This window comes from Populus nigra, chromosome 16, assembly GCF_951802175.1.
Source record: "Populus nigra chromosome 16, ddPopNigr1.1, whole genome shotgun sequence".
NCBI lineage: Eukaryota > Viridiplantae > Streptophyta > Magnoliopsida > Malpighiales > Salicaceae > Populus > Populus nigra.
Window position 1 is genome coordinate 4,397,070 of NC_084867.1, and position 17,244 is coordinate 4,414,313.

The window sequence follows — 17,244 nt, forward strand, 5'->3', positions numbered from 1 at the left end:
CACAATTCAATTCTCACATAACACCAACTCTCAATTCTTCAACATATCACGAAATCATTGAATCAAGTGATGAATACAAGAAAATCAAGTTCCCTTCACTTTTTCTTTTCTTCTCTACAATCCCCCGAAACCCTAACTCTCAATTTATTTTCAAAAGAACCTACTAAACCACCCAACCACCTCTTTTAATCACTTATCTATCCCTTACTCACTCGAATTTTGCCTTTTTTTGATGGATTTATCAAGAAACAAGAAGAGAAAATCAAGCAGTTCTCACCCTCTCTTCCTCCAATCCTGTGTCTTCATCAACAAGAGAGAGAAAGGGTATTTATAGTGCAAAATTTTTATTATTTGCACATTGATCCCATGTGTCTTATGTATATCATTTGTTCCTACTACTTTTCCTTCTTAATTATTTTGTACTATATCATTTTTTTTAATTCAATTTCGTTTCTCTCATATTAATTAAAATTTTTAATTTAATTTAATACATTTTATTTTTAAATTAATTAATTTTTTTAACTCGAGAAAAATTTTAACTGAATTTTAAAAAGAAAATAAACTCATTTTTAATATTTATACATATAACTAGAAGAAGTGAAATAGAAAAGTATAGCTCAAGTGATCAAACTCTAGATTTATTATCTAAAGATCAATAGTTCGAGTTTTATAAGTTTCAGGGCTACTGGAGATTTACATAGTTGTTAACTTCAAAGATCGTGAGATTAGTCGAAATGCGTGCAAGCTGATCCAAACATCCACGTTAATAATATTAACAAAAAAAAAACACTTTGAATTCAAAATTAATTCCAACAATTGAAGCTGCTACATCGCCACTGCACAATTTGCATTAGCATTATGAGCAGCTTTGGTAAATTTACCTTTTTCGTTTTATCCATAGTGATACAAGGCAATGCATGTTGAGAGGCATTCTACAGAAGAAAAGGAATGTGAACTGAGAACAGACTCAAAAAGAATGAAGAAAAATGGAAAACAAAGATGAAAAGCTGACCCTTATATTGGTTGCAACAAAAAGCCTAGCCATTAATGTCCATTCAATCTTTAGATTTGCCTCTTCTTTGTATCTTTTGATAATCAGTAGCTAAGAATTTTGTATCACAGAAATATTTTATTTCAATCTTCACGGCAAGGTTTTTGGCGATCAGAAAGTCCGGAAGAACACTGATTGTTTTGTTTTGTTCTTGTGTGGAACTCCCTTTATGAAGTATTACCATATAAATGAATACCAGAGACAGAAAAGGAGAAACAAAATCAGTGGTTCTAAAATGGATTAATCATATAAAAATATATCTAATCCTTAAAGATGCTTTAATTTGTCCGGCACTGCCCCCCTATATCACTCTCCAAGCCTGCATTATGACATCCAAATTGATCAGCTTGGTTATGCTTTGACTTATTTCATAAACCAGGAGAAGCCACCATAGACGAATCTTAATCTGAAAATTTCTGGAGAAAAAGGGTGGGTGGAAATTAAGGAGTGGAATCATATTTCTCATGTAAGAATCATATTTTGACTGAATTGGAAACAAGGGGAACTATGAAAAACGATTTTTAATCTTCTTATCCTCATCAACTTCATAATTCTCAACAACCCTGAAGGAAGCTAACGTGAAGCCCCTCCCTCCCATGGAATTATTGATAGTCCCCACTTACGTCAAATCACTATCTATATTTCTTTCATGTATCAGGGTTATAACTCCCTACTTGAAGTTTAAATTATTCTTAGCAAGAGTAGTGAATATTCTAGGCGAACACAGGGAAAGTGCTTTCATTACATTTTGTTTTTATCACAAGAATGATATGATTTCGGGCTTCACAGAATTCAAATGTGGGATCCAATGTTGATGGGGAGTCTGCCATCAGAGGGAAAGCTTGAAATATCGTACTCCTAACTAATACTTCGATGGAAAGCAGGGATTTAGGTGCTATAAATCATACATAACCATGCCATTGCTTCCTTCAGAACCATATTTGAGCACCTGAGGTGGTATGGTTATGGGGGAATCTTGATATAATTACTAATCCTTTGGTTAATTTGGAACATAACATAATGCCCTTCATGCTATCTTAACATATATGCAATCTTTCAAGAGGTGTTACATGGCACAAGACATGTTTATAACATAAGATTCACTAGGCTCTTAGATGATGTATTACCATTCTGTTTGTTGAGAAAATCACTAATTCAAACTGGGAGGTTTTGTTTCCTTGTGAAAGGTGTTCCTTGAGAAATAAGGAACTGATGGCAATTAGAGAACTCTAATCACTACTACATGAAACTAAGTAAGTAGGGAAGGAATAGGGTTTTTTTTTATCTTCATCCCACTTTTAGGGAAATTTCCCTATGAAGCTAATGCAAACAAAAAATAATATCAGAAAAGTTTAAAGTCATGTTGTTATAGATAAGTGTCTGGTTTTTCAAGCCAATCCTTGAGCCATGGCCTTTGTCCTTAATCCCACGGGAAGAAACAAAACACAACCTTACCAATAGAAAAAAAAAAATGACTTTGAATAAACAATAAGGGAGGGAATCTCACCCCCCCTCTAGTAAGAGAAACCAAAAAAAGATAAAACAGAATATGACAAGCCATGAAAGAAGGTTACCTGTTCTTCTGTCTCCTAAGCTTGTGACATGTTGATATGCATGATCATTGAACATCCTCCTTCCAAGCCTCCTAATCACTTATTGGCATTATTATATACAATTCACTTAATTAGCTCTCTTAATTCCTAACCTCTATAATTTCTCCTTGCTAGCTTCCAAGAAAATATTACATGACTTGGATCAGCAAAAACCACAAGAACCCACAAAACTATAATTTTGAAAATAAGATCATTTCATTGGTTAAAGGATCAAAATGATCACTTTCTGATCTTCTTTTCCTTTCCATTGCGCAAAAAGGATCCCAGACCAAAGAGATTTGCAGCTCCTTTATAAATGTAAGGAGGTGGAACATTCAAGACTGGACTAATCTTACCATAATATCCACTCTTCTTCAATGGAGGCTTTTGTGGTAATGAATACACTAAACTAGACACCGAAGAAGAAGATGATGATGATGCAGACTTTTCCATGGCAGTTGATTGTTGCTTCTGTGAATTGCTCTTGTGCGTGTCCTTCAATGTTGTTCTCTTTGAATTTGGCACAGAACCTGTTGAGTTGCTTCGTGACAAAAGTGTTAATGAGCATAGGCTTCTCTTGATATCATAATTGAGACTACTGCTTCTCTTGAATCCCCAGAAAGACTTGGGCTGAGGCTTTTCCTCAAACTGATCAGAATTCACAACCATTAACTCTCTCATGCTATCTTTAGTTAAATTCTCATTTGGAGGAGGACATGGAAGAGGAGGAAGTGAAGCTCTTCGTGGCGATTCATGTCTGTATATTTCCTTGGAGGCAGTAATTCTTTCTTGAATTTGAACTGGCAGGATCATGCCATCTGCGAAAAGATCGTCTGCCGGAGAAGATTCATGGCCTAAATTACTGCAAATACTGAACTCAAAATCAGAATCTGAGTCCAGTAATGTCGTGTCCCTTCTTGACACTTGCTCAGTTTCTCTGTCATTTTCTTGGACAAGATCATTAGAGAAAGATGTTCGAGGGCTTGTTTCCGAGCACATACTGGTGATCATGGTCTGGGAAGATTCTTGCTAGCACATAAAAGACAGTGGAATCAAAGAGAGAGTGATTTTAGGAGCAAATAGTGGATGCTAAATTAAAGAAAGGGAACAGAAGTTATAAGAGGTGAGAAAAAAAGGGTGGAAAAAAGATTCAAAGATGATGGCTATGAGAAGAGGATTTGAGGATGAACATAGACAGCAGATATTATTCAGACTTGGGAAGTCAGAGTTCCAAAGAAAGGATAGAGAGGACAAGACAAGAGATCACTGCAGCTTTATTGAAGGTCTGAGAATGTAAGTGATTCTAGGAAAACTCAAAGGAAGCATGTTCTGTTTTCATCTGAAATGGAGCAGAGCAGACTGCAGAGGAAAGCTGTCTGTTACTGGTTACAGAAAAGAAATGAGAGAGATAGAGAGAGAGAGAGAGAGGTGGCCTAAGAAACAAGAGGAGTAGAGTAATAAGAGAACAAAAAACAAATAATATTTTTTGTGCATTAGATATTACTAAATGAAGCCAAGACACATGAGATAGGAGACTGGTTTTCCTTCAATCTGAGGCGAAGGAAAATTAGATTAAAAAAAAAAACCTAAAAGAGATCAGTAATGTATTGTGCCATGTGAGATGATTTAGTATGGATTAGCAGTGAATTGTTTTTTTCCCTTCTCTGCACAAAATAATTGCATTTATGGCTTATATGGGTAAAATCTTCATTTCCAGGAAATTCAATGGTCATTAGAAAATTCATTGGATGTAATTTAGTTGGTTTGATTTTTTTACGGGGTTATCTCGGATGTGAATTAATCAAGTTAACACATGTTAGTTCAAGGAATTTTTTCACACGAGTTAGAATAGTAAACTCGGATTGACTTAGATTTTTTATGAAAAGAAAGAACAGTGAGACCAACCTTTTTTCTTTCTTTTCCCGTTGTAGAGTTGGAGAGGGAGTGAACATTTGTAAAGAGGGATGAGCTAGGGTTGAAGTGCTAACCCTCTCACCATATAATTGACTTTTGGGCTAACATTGCAACCACCGAAAGCTTCACTTGTTCTTTTAAGAGATTTTACTGTTTCCTTCATGTTCTTATATTTCTGCCTTTTCAAGGAGGAAGAAAAGGTCTCCTTCGCAAGATTTGAACAATTCATTCCTTTTTCTTCTTCTTTTTCTTTTTCTTCACTCGTTACTCAAAGAATTTAATCCATGCTGTAGGTTGTTCCAGGTCTTCGACCAGGCGCAACTGCTGCTCTTGCTCCCTTTTTTTTTTTTTTTTTTTTTTTTTTATTAACATGAGTATCCGAATTAACTTGTGTATATCTCGACTAATTTTATGGATCTTTGAAATTAACAATCATATAACCTTTCAATGATATTAAAATTTATAAAACTTGAATTGATGATCTCTAGAAAAGTTGAGTAGCACTCATCAGGATTCTTCTTTTTCTTTCTCTATCAAACGGTGAAGAAACAACAATAGATTATTGTTCTAACTAAGTCCCATGAATGATTGAGGTCATTTGTTGCATCAGGAGACGACACAACTGACCACCCAACCAACCATTTAAACTTAATTTCAAGTAGAATGATTCGTGTCAAATGATCATATTCATATGGTAGGAGTTGATATTAATTTGCCAATCATGAAAAGGTGGTTTTATTTATTTCTGATTTCTGTCAATCTTTGCATTATATTTCAATTTTTGTAACCGTCGTGCTGATTAGTTAGTGATTAAGAAAATGGAGAGTAAGCGAACATTAGGTGGATTCGTAGTAGATTGGCTTCAAATTAATGAATCGAGCTGAGCAGGAGGAGTCGTCATAGATTATTATTATTATTATTATTTTAGAGCACTCTAGCTGTGGTTTAATTATTATTATTATTGTTAATGGAAAATCTAATTCGGATTAGTTGAGAGACACATTTGACAAAACTCTGCTTTGCTTTGCTTTGCTTTGCTTTGCAGACACGGCGACCACATCTGCTTAATTTACATTTCAAACATCTCCCTTTCTACTCTACACACCACACACTGTTCTCCAAACATTTCCCTTTCTACTCTACACACCACACACTGTTCTTGACATCAATCTGTTGACTCTAGTTTTCTTCTTTTTTTTTTCTTTTTTTTTTAGAGATGCGATGTTTGGTGACACCCTCTTGTAATTAAAACAAAATTAAATTAAATAAAAAACACGGTTGAGATGTTAACGGGTACCTAAATTTAAAAAACAAATCTTTTTATTGCTAAATTTTTTATATATATATATATATAGATTGTTTTAAAAATAATTTTAAAAATAAAAAATATTATTTTAATATATTTATAAAGAAAAAACACTTTAAACCAGAACTACTACCACAACCTCAAATAATCTCAATTAAAATAAAGAGAACCAACGAAAATCATGCATGGATCTTGCACAAAGAGTTAAAATGGTAATCGGAATGATGGAACTCATATATTAAAAAAGATAAAAGCTATAATATAATTTATCTCATGTTTGCTTTTATTCTTTATAGATATGGGGATATTCAGAAGAACCTAAAAAACCTTTAGAAACAGAGGGTCTTCTATCCCCCGCCCCCCTAGTTCAAGCACACAGAATGTGTTTGAGATTTCTTTTTATAGTTGGTGAAATAGAGGAATTCTATTATTATGATAGACTGATATAATAATCACCACAGTAAAAACAAAAATTAAAAAAAAAAATATGAGATCAATCGAGAGTCAATAGTTATATATGCTTCTTGTATGAACAGTTGCATTTGTAAAAGCGCAAACACATTCAATGGAACAATTAAGATCATCGAAGATCAATGACATCAAATTTCAAGTTAGGGTTCATGTAAACATCTGTACAGGGCTTGTAAATGGGCCCACCATCTGGAGGTGGGTCATGCGGATGAAACCCACGATGCTGGCACTGTCTGATAACCGACATCCCACCTGGAGTTGTCAACCTAAAGATGCCGTGGGTTCTGCACGAGGGGGGTAATGAAATCTGACATTCGTGAACAGAAGAGTGAACAATTCATTATAAGAAAGAATGATACTTGCCTTGAAGAATCTCTTGGTGCCATGACAATGGCGACAGCTTCTGGCAACATTATCTGAAGAAAGAAAAAAATGTTTGTGTGAACAACAAGGAAAATGATTGAGGAATAAAAACATTGTTTGATTGTTTGTTGCAAGGAAGTTGTTTTCCTCGGATCATGCCAGAAGTTCATCAAAATGCAACAAAGAGTGCATCTGGCAAACACTAGAATGGGAAGGAGTGGATTTAAAAAGAAAAATCATCTCCATCTCGGGCAAGGGTAAAATAGTATTGGCAGGGACTTGAAATGGCTTCAGCAGTTAGAATCCTGACAAAGTTAAGCACAACTGCAAAACAGGAGGACTTTTAAATGTGACAAACTATTAGATCAATCATTATGTAACCGTACTCATTTACGTTGTTTACAGTCCTGCTGTTCAAACTCTTCCTGAAATGTATGCATTCACCTTTAAAACTTGTTCAGACTACAGCCTAGTTTGATATAAATGGATAAACATAATGGATTCCCACAATATACCAAATCGACCACTTTAAGCAAACAACAAACAAGAACATGAGGTTTGCTTAAGACTTCCTTGCAACAAAGATAGATAGATTTCATAATAACAGGAAGAGGCACTCACCTGATATGAGTAATGGGTGTGGACATCAATTGATGACATGAAACAAGACTGTGTAGGATGTGTCTGGAATTTGCAACATAGGGGTTAAATAAATCAATAAACAGATAAATTGTAGTTGTCTTCTAGCATTTGAAGTTGCTTTATTAGCAACCCATTAAAACAAAAGAAGAGCCAGTATTAACCAGATGCTTGATTGGTTCTAAACATTAGAAAAAGAAAAAAAAATGGGGATCCTGCCTTCCAGGCTCCAGCCAAAACTTGGAATTATTCCATTTTCAATCACCTTTTATCACAATATTAACTAGACAATTTGGTAGCTCTCGCAATTAAATTAATTCACCATTTCAAAATGACGAAGTTCTATTGTTTGTTATGGGAAGCCTTCATCAATTGCAAAATCAATCTAATTCTGAAGCCAATCCAAGCAATTGCCTCTTCTGGCACTCCTAAATCACACCAGCATTTAGAACATATACATTAGCTAATGTTTGCCTGATCGATGTCTTCTAGGTCTGCCAATAAATAGCAAGAAATTATAGTTTCCAACAAAATAACGGTTTCCCTAATCATGGCAAGTATAAGTAAAACAGCTCATGTCCTGCACACTCTTTCCTATATTGCAACAGTCAAAACCCTAGATCCAGTGTATTTTTGTCTTGTTATTACCAAATGGTGGAGGCAATAACCTTTAATTTTTTAATCTGCAAAGCATAAAGGTAATTTTTGTGGCACATAAAAAGGCAAACCAGAAAGAGTAGGATATCACATCCAAGGAACTATGCAGTTCCGCAAAGTGGATGGATATCAAATGAAGCACTAACAGAGTCTACATAGTGCAGAATAATTAAATCATAATAATAACAAGAGCAACAGAAACAGCAGGGAAAAAAAGGGGGTAGTTAGACCATAATTACTCACATGAATCCAACCAAGTGGGAAAAGGGATTGTTTATCCTGCACTTCAAATATTTCTTCTTCATTTGTAGTTTGACACTGATTAAAAGTGATGCATTCCACAACAGTTAGAGAAAAGTAATAACAAAAGCAATATGCAATAGCACTGCTCAACCCATGATGAAACTGCCATACCGAATCTGATGTTGATTCCTGCTTTGGAATAATGAGAGCTGTAACATAGAATTTTCTGTTTTTCTGCAAAGCAGAGTTGATTGAACCATCAGAATTATACATTGGAACATCAGAAACATCAGAATTATACAGTAACCTTTATGCTATCAGGACTTACAAGTGAACCAGCAAGGACACCACAAGTTTCTAAATTCTTATCGGTATTTGACTTTGCCATCTTCATGAAGTTCTCCATCAATGTAGTTGACTGCAAAGAGAAACAGTTGTCAGACAAGAAGCATATTGACCCTGCAACCCATTACTACCATACCCCCTTTTTTTCTCTAACCACAATAATTTACAAAGGATTAATTTACCACAAAATGGAAACCAAACAAAATAATAGACAAGAGACTAATTCACAGTACACATTTTAAATCCTCAGAGAGATTCCTAATAGCTAAACTCCCAAAAGATGTAAAACATAAAGAACAAGGTTGTTAAGAAGCTCACAATGTGCAGTTGCAGGGGAGCTTCAGAACAAATTAAATCATTGGGTGAGGAAACGTCCATTTTATTTTCTGCCTCAGAAACTTGGGGAGGTGTCGCAGGGACTAGATCTTGTACTTCTGCAAGTACAGGGGGAGGAGAAGGTTGTCTAATAACAGCTGGGAGGACTGGGGTTTCAATTGTTTCAAAGGAAATCAAAGAACAAGGTTCCTCATCACGGCACTTCTGATTATCATCTTGCACACTAAGAATTGATTCTAAACTTGATCTTCCTGGTTCTGAGCTGCTATGCTCTGATTTTACAAACAGTTCAGCTTTTACAGATTCCTGCAGCCTGTTTTCACAAAGAGATCACCCAAGGAATGAATCCAAAACCAGAAATATTTCAAATACAAAAAACAGGAAAAGAAAGAAAGAAATAAAGTAAACGGTGCAATGAGATTTATCATAGATAGAACATTTCTTCCAAGAATAAAATTCAAAGTGAAACAAATAAAGCTTCTAACTATCACATAATGCCTTTTGAAAATATCTTGTAATTATCATGCATGATTTTGACTAGGACTATCTAGTAAATCTGGATAAAATAGGACAGAAATAACCGCAAAAGCTAAATAAGAATCTAACCTTGGAATTTCAACTGGTGTTAAGTCGATGATGCTAGGGTATTTGACCTGCATTCACATGAGATATATCAGTGCAAGTTGTGCACATGAAAAACCTAAAGGTAGAGGCATAACACATACCCCTTCATTAGTCCTTGGTGGTTGCCACTTTGCATTAAGCCCGTTCGGACCCAATATAGAATGCCTAGAGAGAGTCTCCTCATTTGGTCGTTGGAAGTTCAAAGATCTTCAAGAAGAAAGTAAACAAGCAAAGCCAAAAAGAAATGAAAAATATTATTCAACATCAACTCGCATCTTAGTAAGGAGGTCAATCTATAAGGGAATCAGCTGGTATTGAATCTTCCTCTATCCCTTTCTTTTCATTTCCTGGACATCTGATATTCTTTTTTAAACAAGGATCTGACGTGATTCAATATCAATTATCAATAGAAACTTCACTTCTTTCTACCTGGCCACTTTAAAATTAAAATAAAACTTTTTTTAGCTTTCATCTAGGCATTTCAGGACGGAAGTCAGGCACTCATCTCAAGGACATGCCCTGAACTTTAGCTTGAGCCCTTCCAGTAGTCTTTGCTTTGTGAATGGAATGAATTTGTAGTGTTGAAACATGAAATAGAATTCGCAAACTAAATTCTCATTCACAAACAGAAAGATTTAAACTAAATGTGTTTCTGCTGTTGCCATCATGCTCATAAAATTACCTAATGAGGATTTCTGCACATACTATGCAAGATTCAACTGGAATTTTCAAGCTTAAGGTCAGGGGTCAAAGAGATCTCAAGCGACAAAGGTTAAATCGCACATCAATTGTTCATCATACTCAAACCCTACCACAATACATGCATACCTATCTTGTGGATGTAATTGGGATAAACTGGAATTCTTTTGTGTACTTCCTATCTATAATTTTCTTTGTAATTTAAATTGCAGTGTTAATTCACATGGAAGCAGTCAGGAGTTGTGATCACAAACACAGGTGCAAATGTAGTTTCTTTGAAAATCAATTTCATAATTCTCAAGTGCTTTTCACAATTTCATAATAAACTAATTAAAGAAGCACACACAAAGCAAGCACCAACTATATGGTAATCCACCAGAACAAGCGAGAGAGGAATGCTGAATAGCTAGGGAGGGAAGGGAGATGGTTTAACAGCAGCACATGTTATTGCATTAGGAGCTTAGGGTGGCTTTGAAGCATTCGGCTTAAAGTCCACGGGGCAATCTCAAAATTAATAAGCTGCAATCCTTCCATGTCCGAAATTTTATGCAGCATTTCAAAGATAGTTGACTAAAAAACATGGAGGAATACTTACACTCTGCTGAACTGCTGTTCCACTGGCCTAACATATGAATATTGTCGGGTTCTTGAACCTTGATACAAGGATTCTCCAGTGACTGGTCTCACTGCCTGTAGGATGTGTAGAATAGTATGAAGATCACAAACTTTAACTTCATCGAGCAGAACCATAAGTGCAACCGCGCATTAAAAAGAGAGAGAGAGAGAGAGAGAGAGAGCTTCTCCGTAATGATAAACTGAATATCAAAGAAATAGCAGCTGTACCTTTGTCACACCATTTCCATTCAAAATTTTCTTGTTATAAGGAGGTTTCTCTAAAAGATCATTTTGACTGTTATAGCCCCATCCATTTACTTGATGTGTGTGTTTTCTGTTCAACTCATTTATCCTTTGTTGCACTGCTGTCTTTAACTGCTCCAACTCGCCCAAAGCATTTAAAAGTTTCTAAAACAAAAATCCGACATCAACATAAATGCCAGGCTTTGAAACAAGGAAATCTTGTCCAGAAAAGGAAGAACAAAAAGGACATATTACCTTTCTTAAATAATCTTTTTTGCTTTGGGGGAATGCTCCATAACCTCTATGACATGGTATTGTTTCTGAGACCAAGCTGAAGCAAAAGAAGGCAGGTAACATTATTGATAGTTTCAGGAAGAAAATCAGACTAAAGAAGAAAAAAACAAGAAAAAGATGAAGCAATCCAGCTCAAAAGAGCTCTAACTAAAGTAACCAGAGTGTGATCTTTCATCACGCAAAACTGAAGACATACATTGTTTTATCTCCAAATGAATCCCCCAATTTTACATAAAAACAATGCAGCATAAAAAGCAAAAAAAAAAAAAAAAAAAAAAAAAAAAAAAAAAAAAAACAGGAAAATAAAAAATCATCTCCTCCCATTTTCTTAAAACCGAGCAACGTTACACAGTAAAATGAAAGAGCAAACAAAATAAATGGCTTACCTTGAAAACCTTAGTAACATAACATACAAATCTATTATATTCTTCTCTGCTCGAAAAATCTCAGCCTGCGTGAATGCAATAATAGCACATCAGAACAAGAAATTAAAGGGAAAAAAGTATACTTCCATCGCCAAGAGGCAACGATTACAGAATAAACAGTTAAATTATCACGCAATTTCAAAATTGAAAACCCTAATTGAAAAGGAAAGAGGAGAGTAAGACACCTGTTTGAGAATATTATTAGCGATCCGAAAATAGATATTAAGAGCAAAGCGATTATCGACATCCAGTCTCTGAGTTCTCGCTTCTATATTTATTATATCCATACAGCTCGAAGAAGAAGACTTCATTCTTTTCTTTCTTCGGATTTTCCCTTCTTTTCTTGTTAGCCAAACAGTATTTCAATTCTATGTGTTTTGAATTTTGATCGGGGCATTAAGGAGAGATGAGAGAGGTCGCTAATGGCTCCCTGCTTGCCTGCTTCGGGCTATTGGGCAGGAGAGAGAACGCGATGGAAACTAGCGAGGAGGTCTTTTGCTTTTCTCTTCTGTTTCGAGGGTAAATATGGTAATACGAGGAAAATTAAAAGGCTGGTTTAGTTGTTGGGATAGTGATTTTCCATGGTTGGTATGAATGATATAAGGTTGACTTCTTACCTTGTATTATAGCACAACTCCACGATTTTTCTTTTTTTCTTTCCAAGATTTCTAAGAAGACGAATTGGGAAAGCTTTTTTTAGCTTAATTAAGACTATATTTTCTTGTTTTCATATTTAAGTCATAAAACTTTTTTTTTGCATTTTAGTACTTGATTGTTAAGAAATGAGAGAAAGAATCACCGGAAAAGAATGAGAAGAGAAAAAGTTCTTAACTAGTCATATCCCGACTCCAAAAATTGTTATTTTAATATTAATGGATTCATCCTGAACATAGGAGTTCAATGGATTTGGTTTGAGTAGTGAATGATGCCGGAAAAAGTTGATCAGACTTTAAAAAATTTATTTTAATTTGATTTTTAGTTTTTAGACTAATTGCACCATCTTCTGAGGTTTTAAATTTGCCTACAAAGATTCTTACCATGTTTTTTTTTTTTGTATTTTTCATGTGAAAAGAAATTGAAATTTGATTTTTAGAGACAAAAAAAGCCTTGAGTCTCACAATACCAGTGAGAAATCTCTTAAATCCCTATGTAAGAGAGAGATTGTTATACTTACAGTGCTAGCTCTACTTACAGTGTTAGCTCTTTATTCTGTGACTTACATAGTTTTTCTGTTTTACAAACAACTACTCAAAAAAATAAGAGGCATAACTTACTATTTATAGAAAAATCTAAAAAATCATATAAAATGGTAAAATATCAATTTACCCCTTAAATAATATACATATATTAATTCAGGATAATTTTAGAAATTAACTCAATTAAGTTATTACTTAATTTTTCTAGGTCTAGAAATATAATCTATATATTAATTATATTCTTGTCCTTAATTTTTAAAATATATTTTAATCAATTCATACTTAGTTAAATCATCTCAGTTTAATTTTTTACTAATGTTTATTAATATGTGTGACCTATTAAGTTCCTAATATGTTGGCTCAAATATATATTATAATTCTAATTAAATAGAATTAAGTAAATTAAATAATTTAATTTATTATCAATTCAACATTTGATTAATTTATATTTAAAGATCAAGTGCATCATCTACCAACATATCATTATCTCCCAAATATTAGAAAAGTCATTAGTGATTTGACTTAATCTTTCGATAACCAGTTTCTTAATATAATTAGTATCATTTCATCAATAATATTTTGATTTAATATTAAAGCATGACGTATGTCTGTCAAGTTAAATCATGTTTGTTCTCTACATAATAGTCATTGATCATTTGAATAAGATTTGAAACTTTTTTCAAATCTCATTTTACTTTGGCCAAGAATTTCTCAATCAAATATTATTTGAGAATATATGGAAAAAAAATTTCTAATTCGCATAGAGTGATAAATTCTCTCTTGATCACTCAAATACCTTCATATAGTTCATGATATACTCAATATATGCCCTTTCGTCACCTCGATTAAGATAACATGTAACAAGATTCAAAGCATAATATTCTCTATATAAGATAACTTAGCAATCTCAAGTCTAAAGATCATTTATACAACTATCACGTGAGCATTCCCATAGATATATGTGATATCTTCATATGGAATTCTCATACGGGTTAGTTTAGTGTATATGTCTTATAACAAGTACCTACATATTAGTTCTAAGTATCCCTTATACCCCAGCTTATAAGAATAGTTGTTTCCTTTCATAAAGAAAAGAACATAATATGCATTAGTATCTATAGCTCTAATAAATGGTCAGTATTTAAGAGAGCATCAACTACGAACATTTTAAAAACAATGTTTTGATGCAATGGGAATCTCATAATTATAACAACTTTATAATTTCATTTGCAAAGCATTTATGTCACATGGACTTTTTCTTTACTTTAAATTCATAAATCAAATATTAGATTCATTAATCTAATATTACATGAATATTAAAGATAAATTGAGTCTTTATTAATAATAAATATATATTTACATGAATATAACAATGTTATGTGTAACCAATTGATTGGCTACAAGGTATATTAAACTAACAATTTCACACTTGCATTAAAGTCAATCGCTCATGTATCTAATATCATATTGCTCCATGTAGCATTAATGCTTCTGCATAGATAATGACTTAGTAAAAGGATCTTTTAGATTCTCTTCGGCGAGTACTCACTCCATCTTTACATCTTTCATTTCACACTTTGGCTTCTTTGCTTATGCAATAGCTCCATTGTCATCATAGTACAGGGCAACTAGATCAATAATGCTAGGAACTAACCTAGTTCATTGATGAACTTCTTGATCTAAACAACCTCTTTGTTTTCTTAAACATAGAGATGTACTCTTATTTAGTTGTAGAATCATTTATGCTTTATTGGTTGGAACTCTTCCAACTCAGAGCACTACCATTTAGAATAAAACATATATTGACTGGTATCTAATATTTTTCTAATATTTCATTGAAAAAATCTTAATTGAAATACTTTTGAATTTCTACTTTATCTTTTCCATTGATAGATTTTGTAGCCAAGTATAGAGTACCATTTTTATCATATCTCTCTCAATCTGTGTTTTAGAACACATTACTTTGGAGGGAGATATTCCATGTAAAATAGATAAGAATCTAATATTAGATTCTCCCATGCTAATTATTTTAAGATCTAGTTTATATGCATGGATTAAGACAATCTAAGCAACCTTCTAAATTTATCTCTATATCCAATATATAAATTGCTTCTCCCAATTTCTTTTGGAGAAATTCTTGGACAACTAAAACTTTACTGATTAAAGTAAAGATATGTCATTTCTTAACAATAATATGTTATCTACATACAATATTAGAAAAATAACACTACTCTCACTAACATTTTGTAAACACAAGGTTTATCCACATTTCTTTTATGAAATCAAATTTGTTGATTATACCATCAAAATTGGATATTCTTACTCCTTAAAGCTTACATTGTGCATTTGTACATTGCCTTTCTTGTTAATGTTTCGATTAAAAACCTACTTAGATCTATTAAGTTTTATCCCTTCAGGTGGATTAACTAAGTTCCAAACTTGGTTGGTACATGAAGTTCATAACCTCAAGTCATTTCTTAGAATAAATATCATTTATTACTTCTAAGTAATTAATATGATCATCAATTATAAGCAACATGTCATTCATAGCTGATACGATTCGGGTAATGAAAAAACAATCAGATTTGGATTTTGATGTAAAATGCGCAACTGTCCAGTTTTACGATAACAATCATAATTCTCAATCAGACTATTGGATCAGACTGAAATTTTACGTGGAATATCCTAACATGTTGTCCTACCATGGGTCAACATTTTAGGTCAATTAAAGTTAGGAAAGGCACCGAAATACTGGTCAATAGAGGCTGTATAAATTTTGTTATTTACTTCCTTTTTAACTTGTTGACTTTCTATTTGGCCAGGATTCTTTTTCTAAAAGGTTGTGGCAGCTTTTTTTGGGAATCTCTTAGTTCTACAAAGATCTTTAATGAGCTACAACATAGTTTCCAAGTGTGGCAATGATTCATAAATGTTCCAGAATCCTTTTCTTATAAGGATTTCTTATTATCCTAGCTACAATAATGAAAGAAGACTTCAGAATTAATTCTACCTTCAGATCAGATTTCCTAGTCTATTTAGAACTTCTTAATGGTGAAAAATCTAATTCTAGCATATTTAGGATAATAATTTTTGGATTTTTATTATTTTATTCTTAGTCTTTGGGTTATTATTACTTATTTAGGTCAATTGTAAGTGGGCCTCATATAAGTCTACCAAAGGGGGGTCCATTAAGATTTATTTAAGTCTAGAGTTAGTATAAATAAAGACATAACTAGACATGTAAGTTGACAATTCAAATTAATAAAACTTCTTGTTTGTCGCACTTTATGTGTGTGTATGCGTGTGTGTGTGTGTTGGTGAAATAATCTCATATAAGTCCACCAAAGGGGGGTCCATTAAGATTTATTTAAGTCTAGAGTTAGTATAAATATAGACATAACTAGACATGTAAGTTGACAATTCAAATTAATAAAACTTCTTGTTTGTCGCACTTTATGTGTGTGTATGCATGTGTGTGTGTTGGTGAAATAATCTCCCTTTCATGGTTCTCTAAAGAACTAACAACGACTTATCAAAAAACAACTGGCTTCGTGGCATCATCCTTATACCTTTTGTTCGTGAATCAATATTTGTTGGGTGAGGGTTTTCCATTTCCAATAGTGCTAGTGCCTAGGTATAAGTTATCTTTGTGTCACACTCCTATCAAACCTGATTTACTTGGTTTTCTGGGAATTTGTGTCTTTGCGTGTGGGTTGCGTGATCACGAGGTTCACATCAATAATTTTCATGAGATGTTCTTGTCTCATTGATGCATAACATGTCCTACCAAATTTATAAAGATTTTGTGTTTCTTAAGGTTCAGGCTAAACATCCAATGTTTTAGCATTGACGATATATTTCATCTGGATGTAGTGTTTTAAGAGGTATATAGAATCTCATTCTCTTATTGATAATCCTTGAAATATTTTATCAAATATTAATCATCTTGATCCAATTGAAGTTTCTTAATATTTATTATAATTTGTATTTCAATTTTATTGCAGTTTATATTGAACTTGGGCATATTAAATTCAGGTATATACAAACTATTCATATAATTACTAGATCCATAAAAACATCATTAATATAAAATAATAACATTTGTCCTCAATAATAGAAATTTAAATCCATTTAACAGTAAATAAAATGGAAACAATGTCTTAAAATACTCGAATAAATAATAATTATAAAGTTCTAGTATTAGCTCACTAGGTAAAATAAAATAACTAGT

General features: G+C 33.2%; 2 protein-coding genes across 4 annotated transcripts; both read right to left on the minus strand.

The window, feature by feature from the left end:
- Positions 1–772: 772 nt before the first annotated feature.
- Positions 773–4,381, minus strand: LOC133675391 (uncharacterized). Of its 3 annotated transcripts, none has more exons than XR_009835403.1 (3): positions 2,626–2,882; positions 1,013–1,370; positions 773–932 (listed from the first exon to the last, which is right to left on the minus strand). XR_009835403.1 is itself a non-coding variant. In XM_062096736.1 (2 exons), the coding sequence occupies exon 1, from the start codon at positions 3,652–3,654 to the stop codon at positions 2,884–2,886; it is 771 nt and encodes a 256-aa protein (XP_061952720.1). In that variant the 5' UTR covers positions 3,655–4,381; the 3' UTR covers positions 773–932; positions 2,626–2,883. The 3 variants fall into 3 exon arrangements, 1 of the variants encoding a protein (XP_061952720.1); XR_009835402.1 differs by having other exon boundaries at positions 1,013–1,467; XM_062096736.1 differs by lacking the exon at positions 1,013–1,370 and having other exon boundaries at positions 2,626–4,381.
- A 1,970-nt stretch (positions 4,382–6,351) lies between these two features.
- On the minus strand, positions 6,352–12,388 carry LOC133675926 (AMSH-like ubiquitin thioesterase 1). Its single transcript, XM_062097486.1, has 14 exons — positions 12,003–12,388; positions 11,779–11,843; positions 11,354–11,429; positions 11,084–11,263; positions 10,836–10,930; positions 9,643–9,748; positions 9,524–9,570; positions 8,900–9,230; positions 8,565–8,654; positions 8,408–8,470; positions 8,237–8,311; positions 7,319–7,381; positions 6,698–6,750; positions 6,352–6,618 (listed from the first exon to the last, which is right to left on the minus strand). Exons 1-14 carry the CDS (start codon positions 12,126–12,128, stop codon positions 6,444–6,446), a joined length of 1,545 nt encoding a protein of 514 aa, XP_061953470.1. The 5' UTR covers positions 12,129–12,388; the 3' UTR covers positions 6,352–6,443.
- Between the last annotated feature and the right edge of the window lie 4,856 nt (positions 12,389–17,244).

Excerpts from the sequence above, each read along its gene's own strand:
- LOC133675391 (XM_062096736.1), bottom strand. The coding sequence starts at position 3,654 with ATGATCACCAGTATGTGCTCGGAAACAAGCCCTCGAACATCTTTCTCT.
- LOC133675926 (XM_062097486.1), bottom strand. The coding sequence starts at position 12,128 with ATGAAGTCTTCTTCTTCGAGCTGTATGGATATAATAAATATAGAAGCG. Across the intron at positions 8,471-8,564 it reads GTGTCCTTGCTGGTTCACTT|AAAAACAGAAAATTCTATGT; the intron begins GTAAGTCCTGAT and ends TCTGCTTTGCAG. Across the intron at positions 6,619-6,697 it reads GCACCAAGAGATTCTTCAAG|AACCCACGGCATCTTTAGGT; the intron begins GCAAGTATCATT and ends CCCCTCGTGCAG.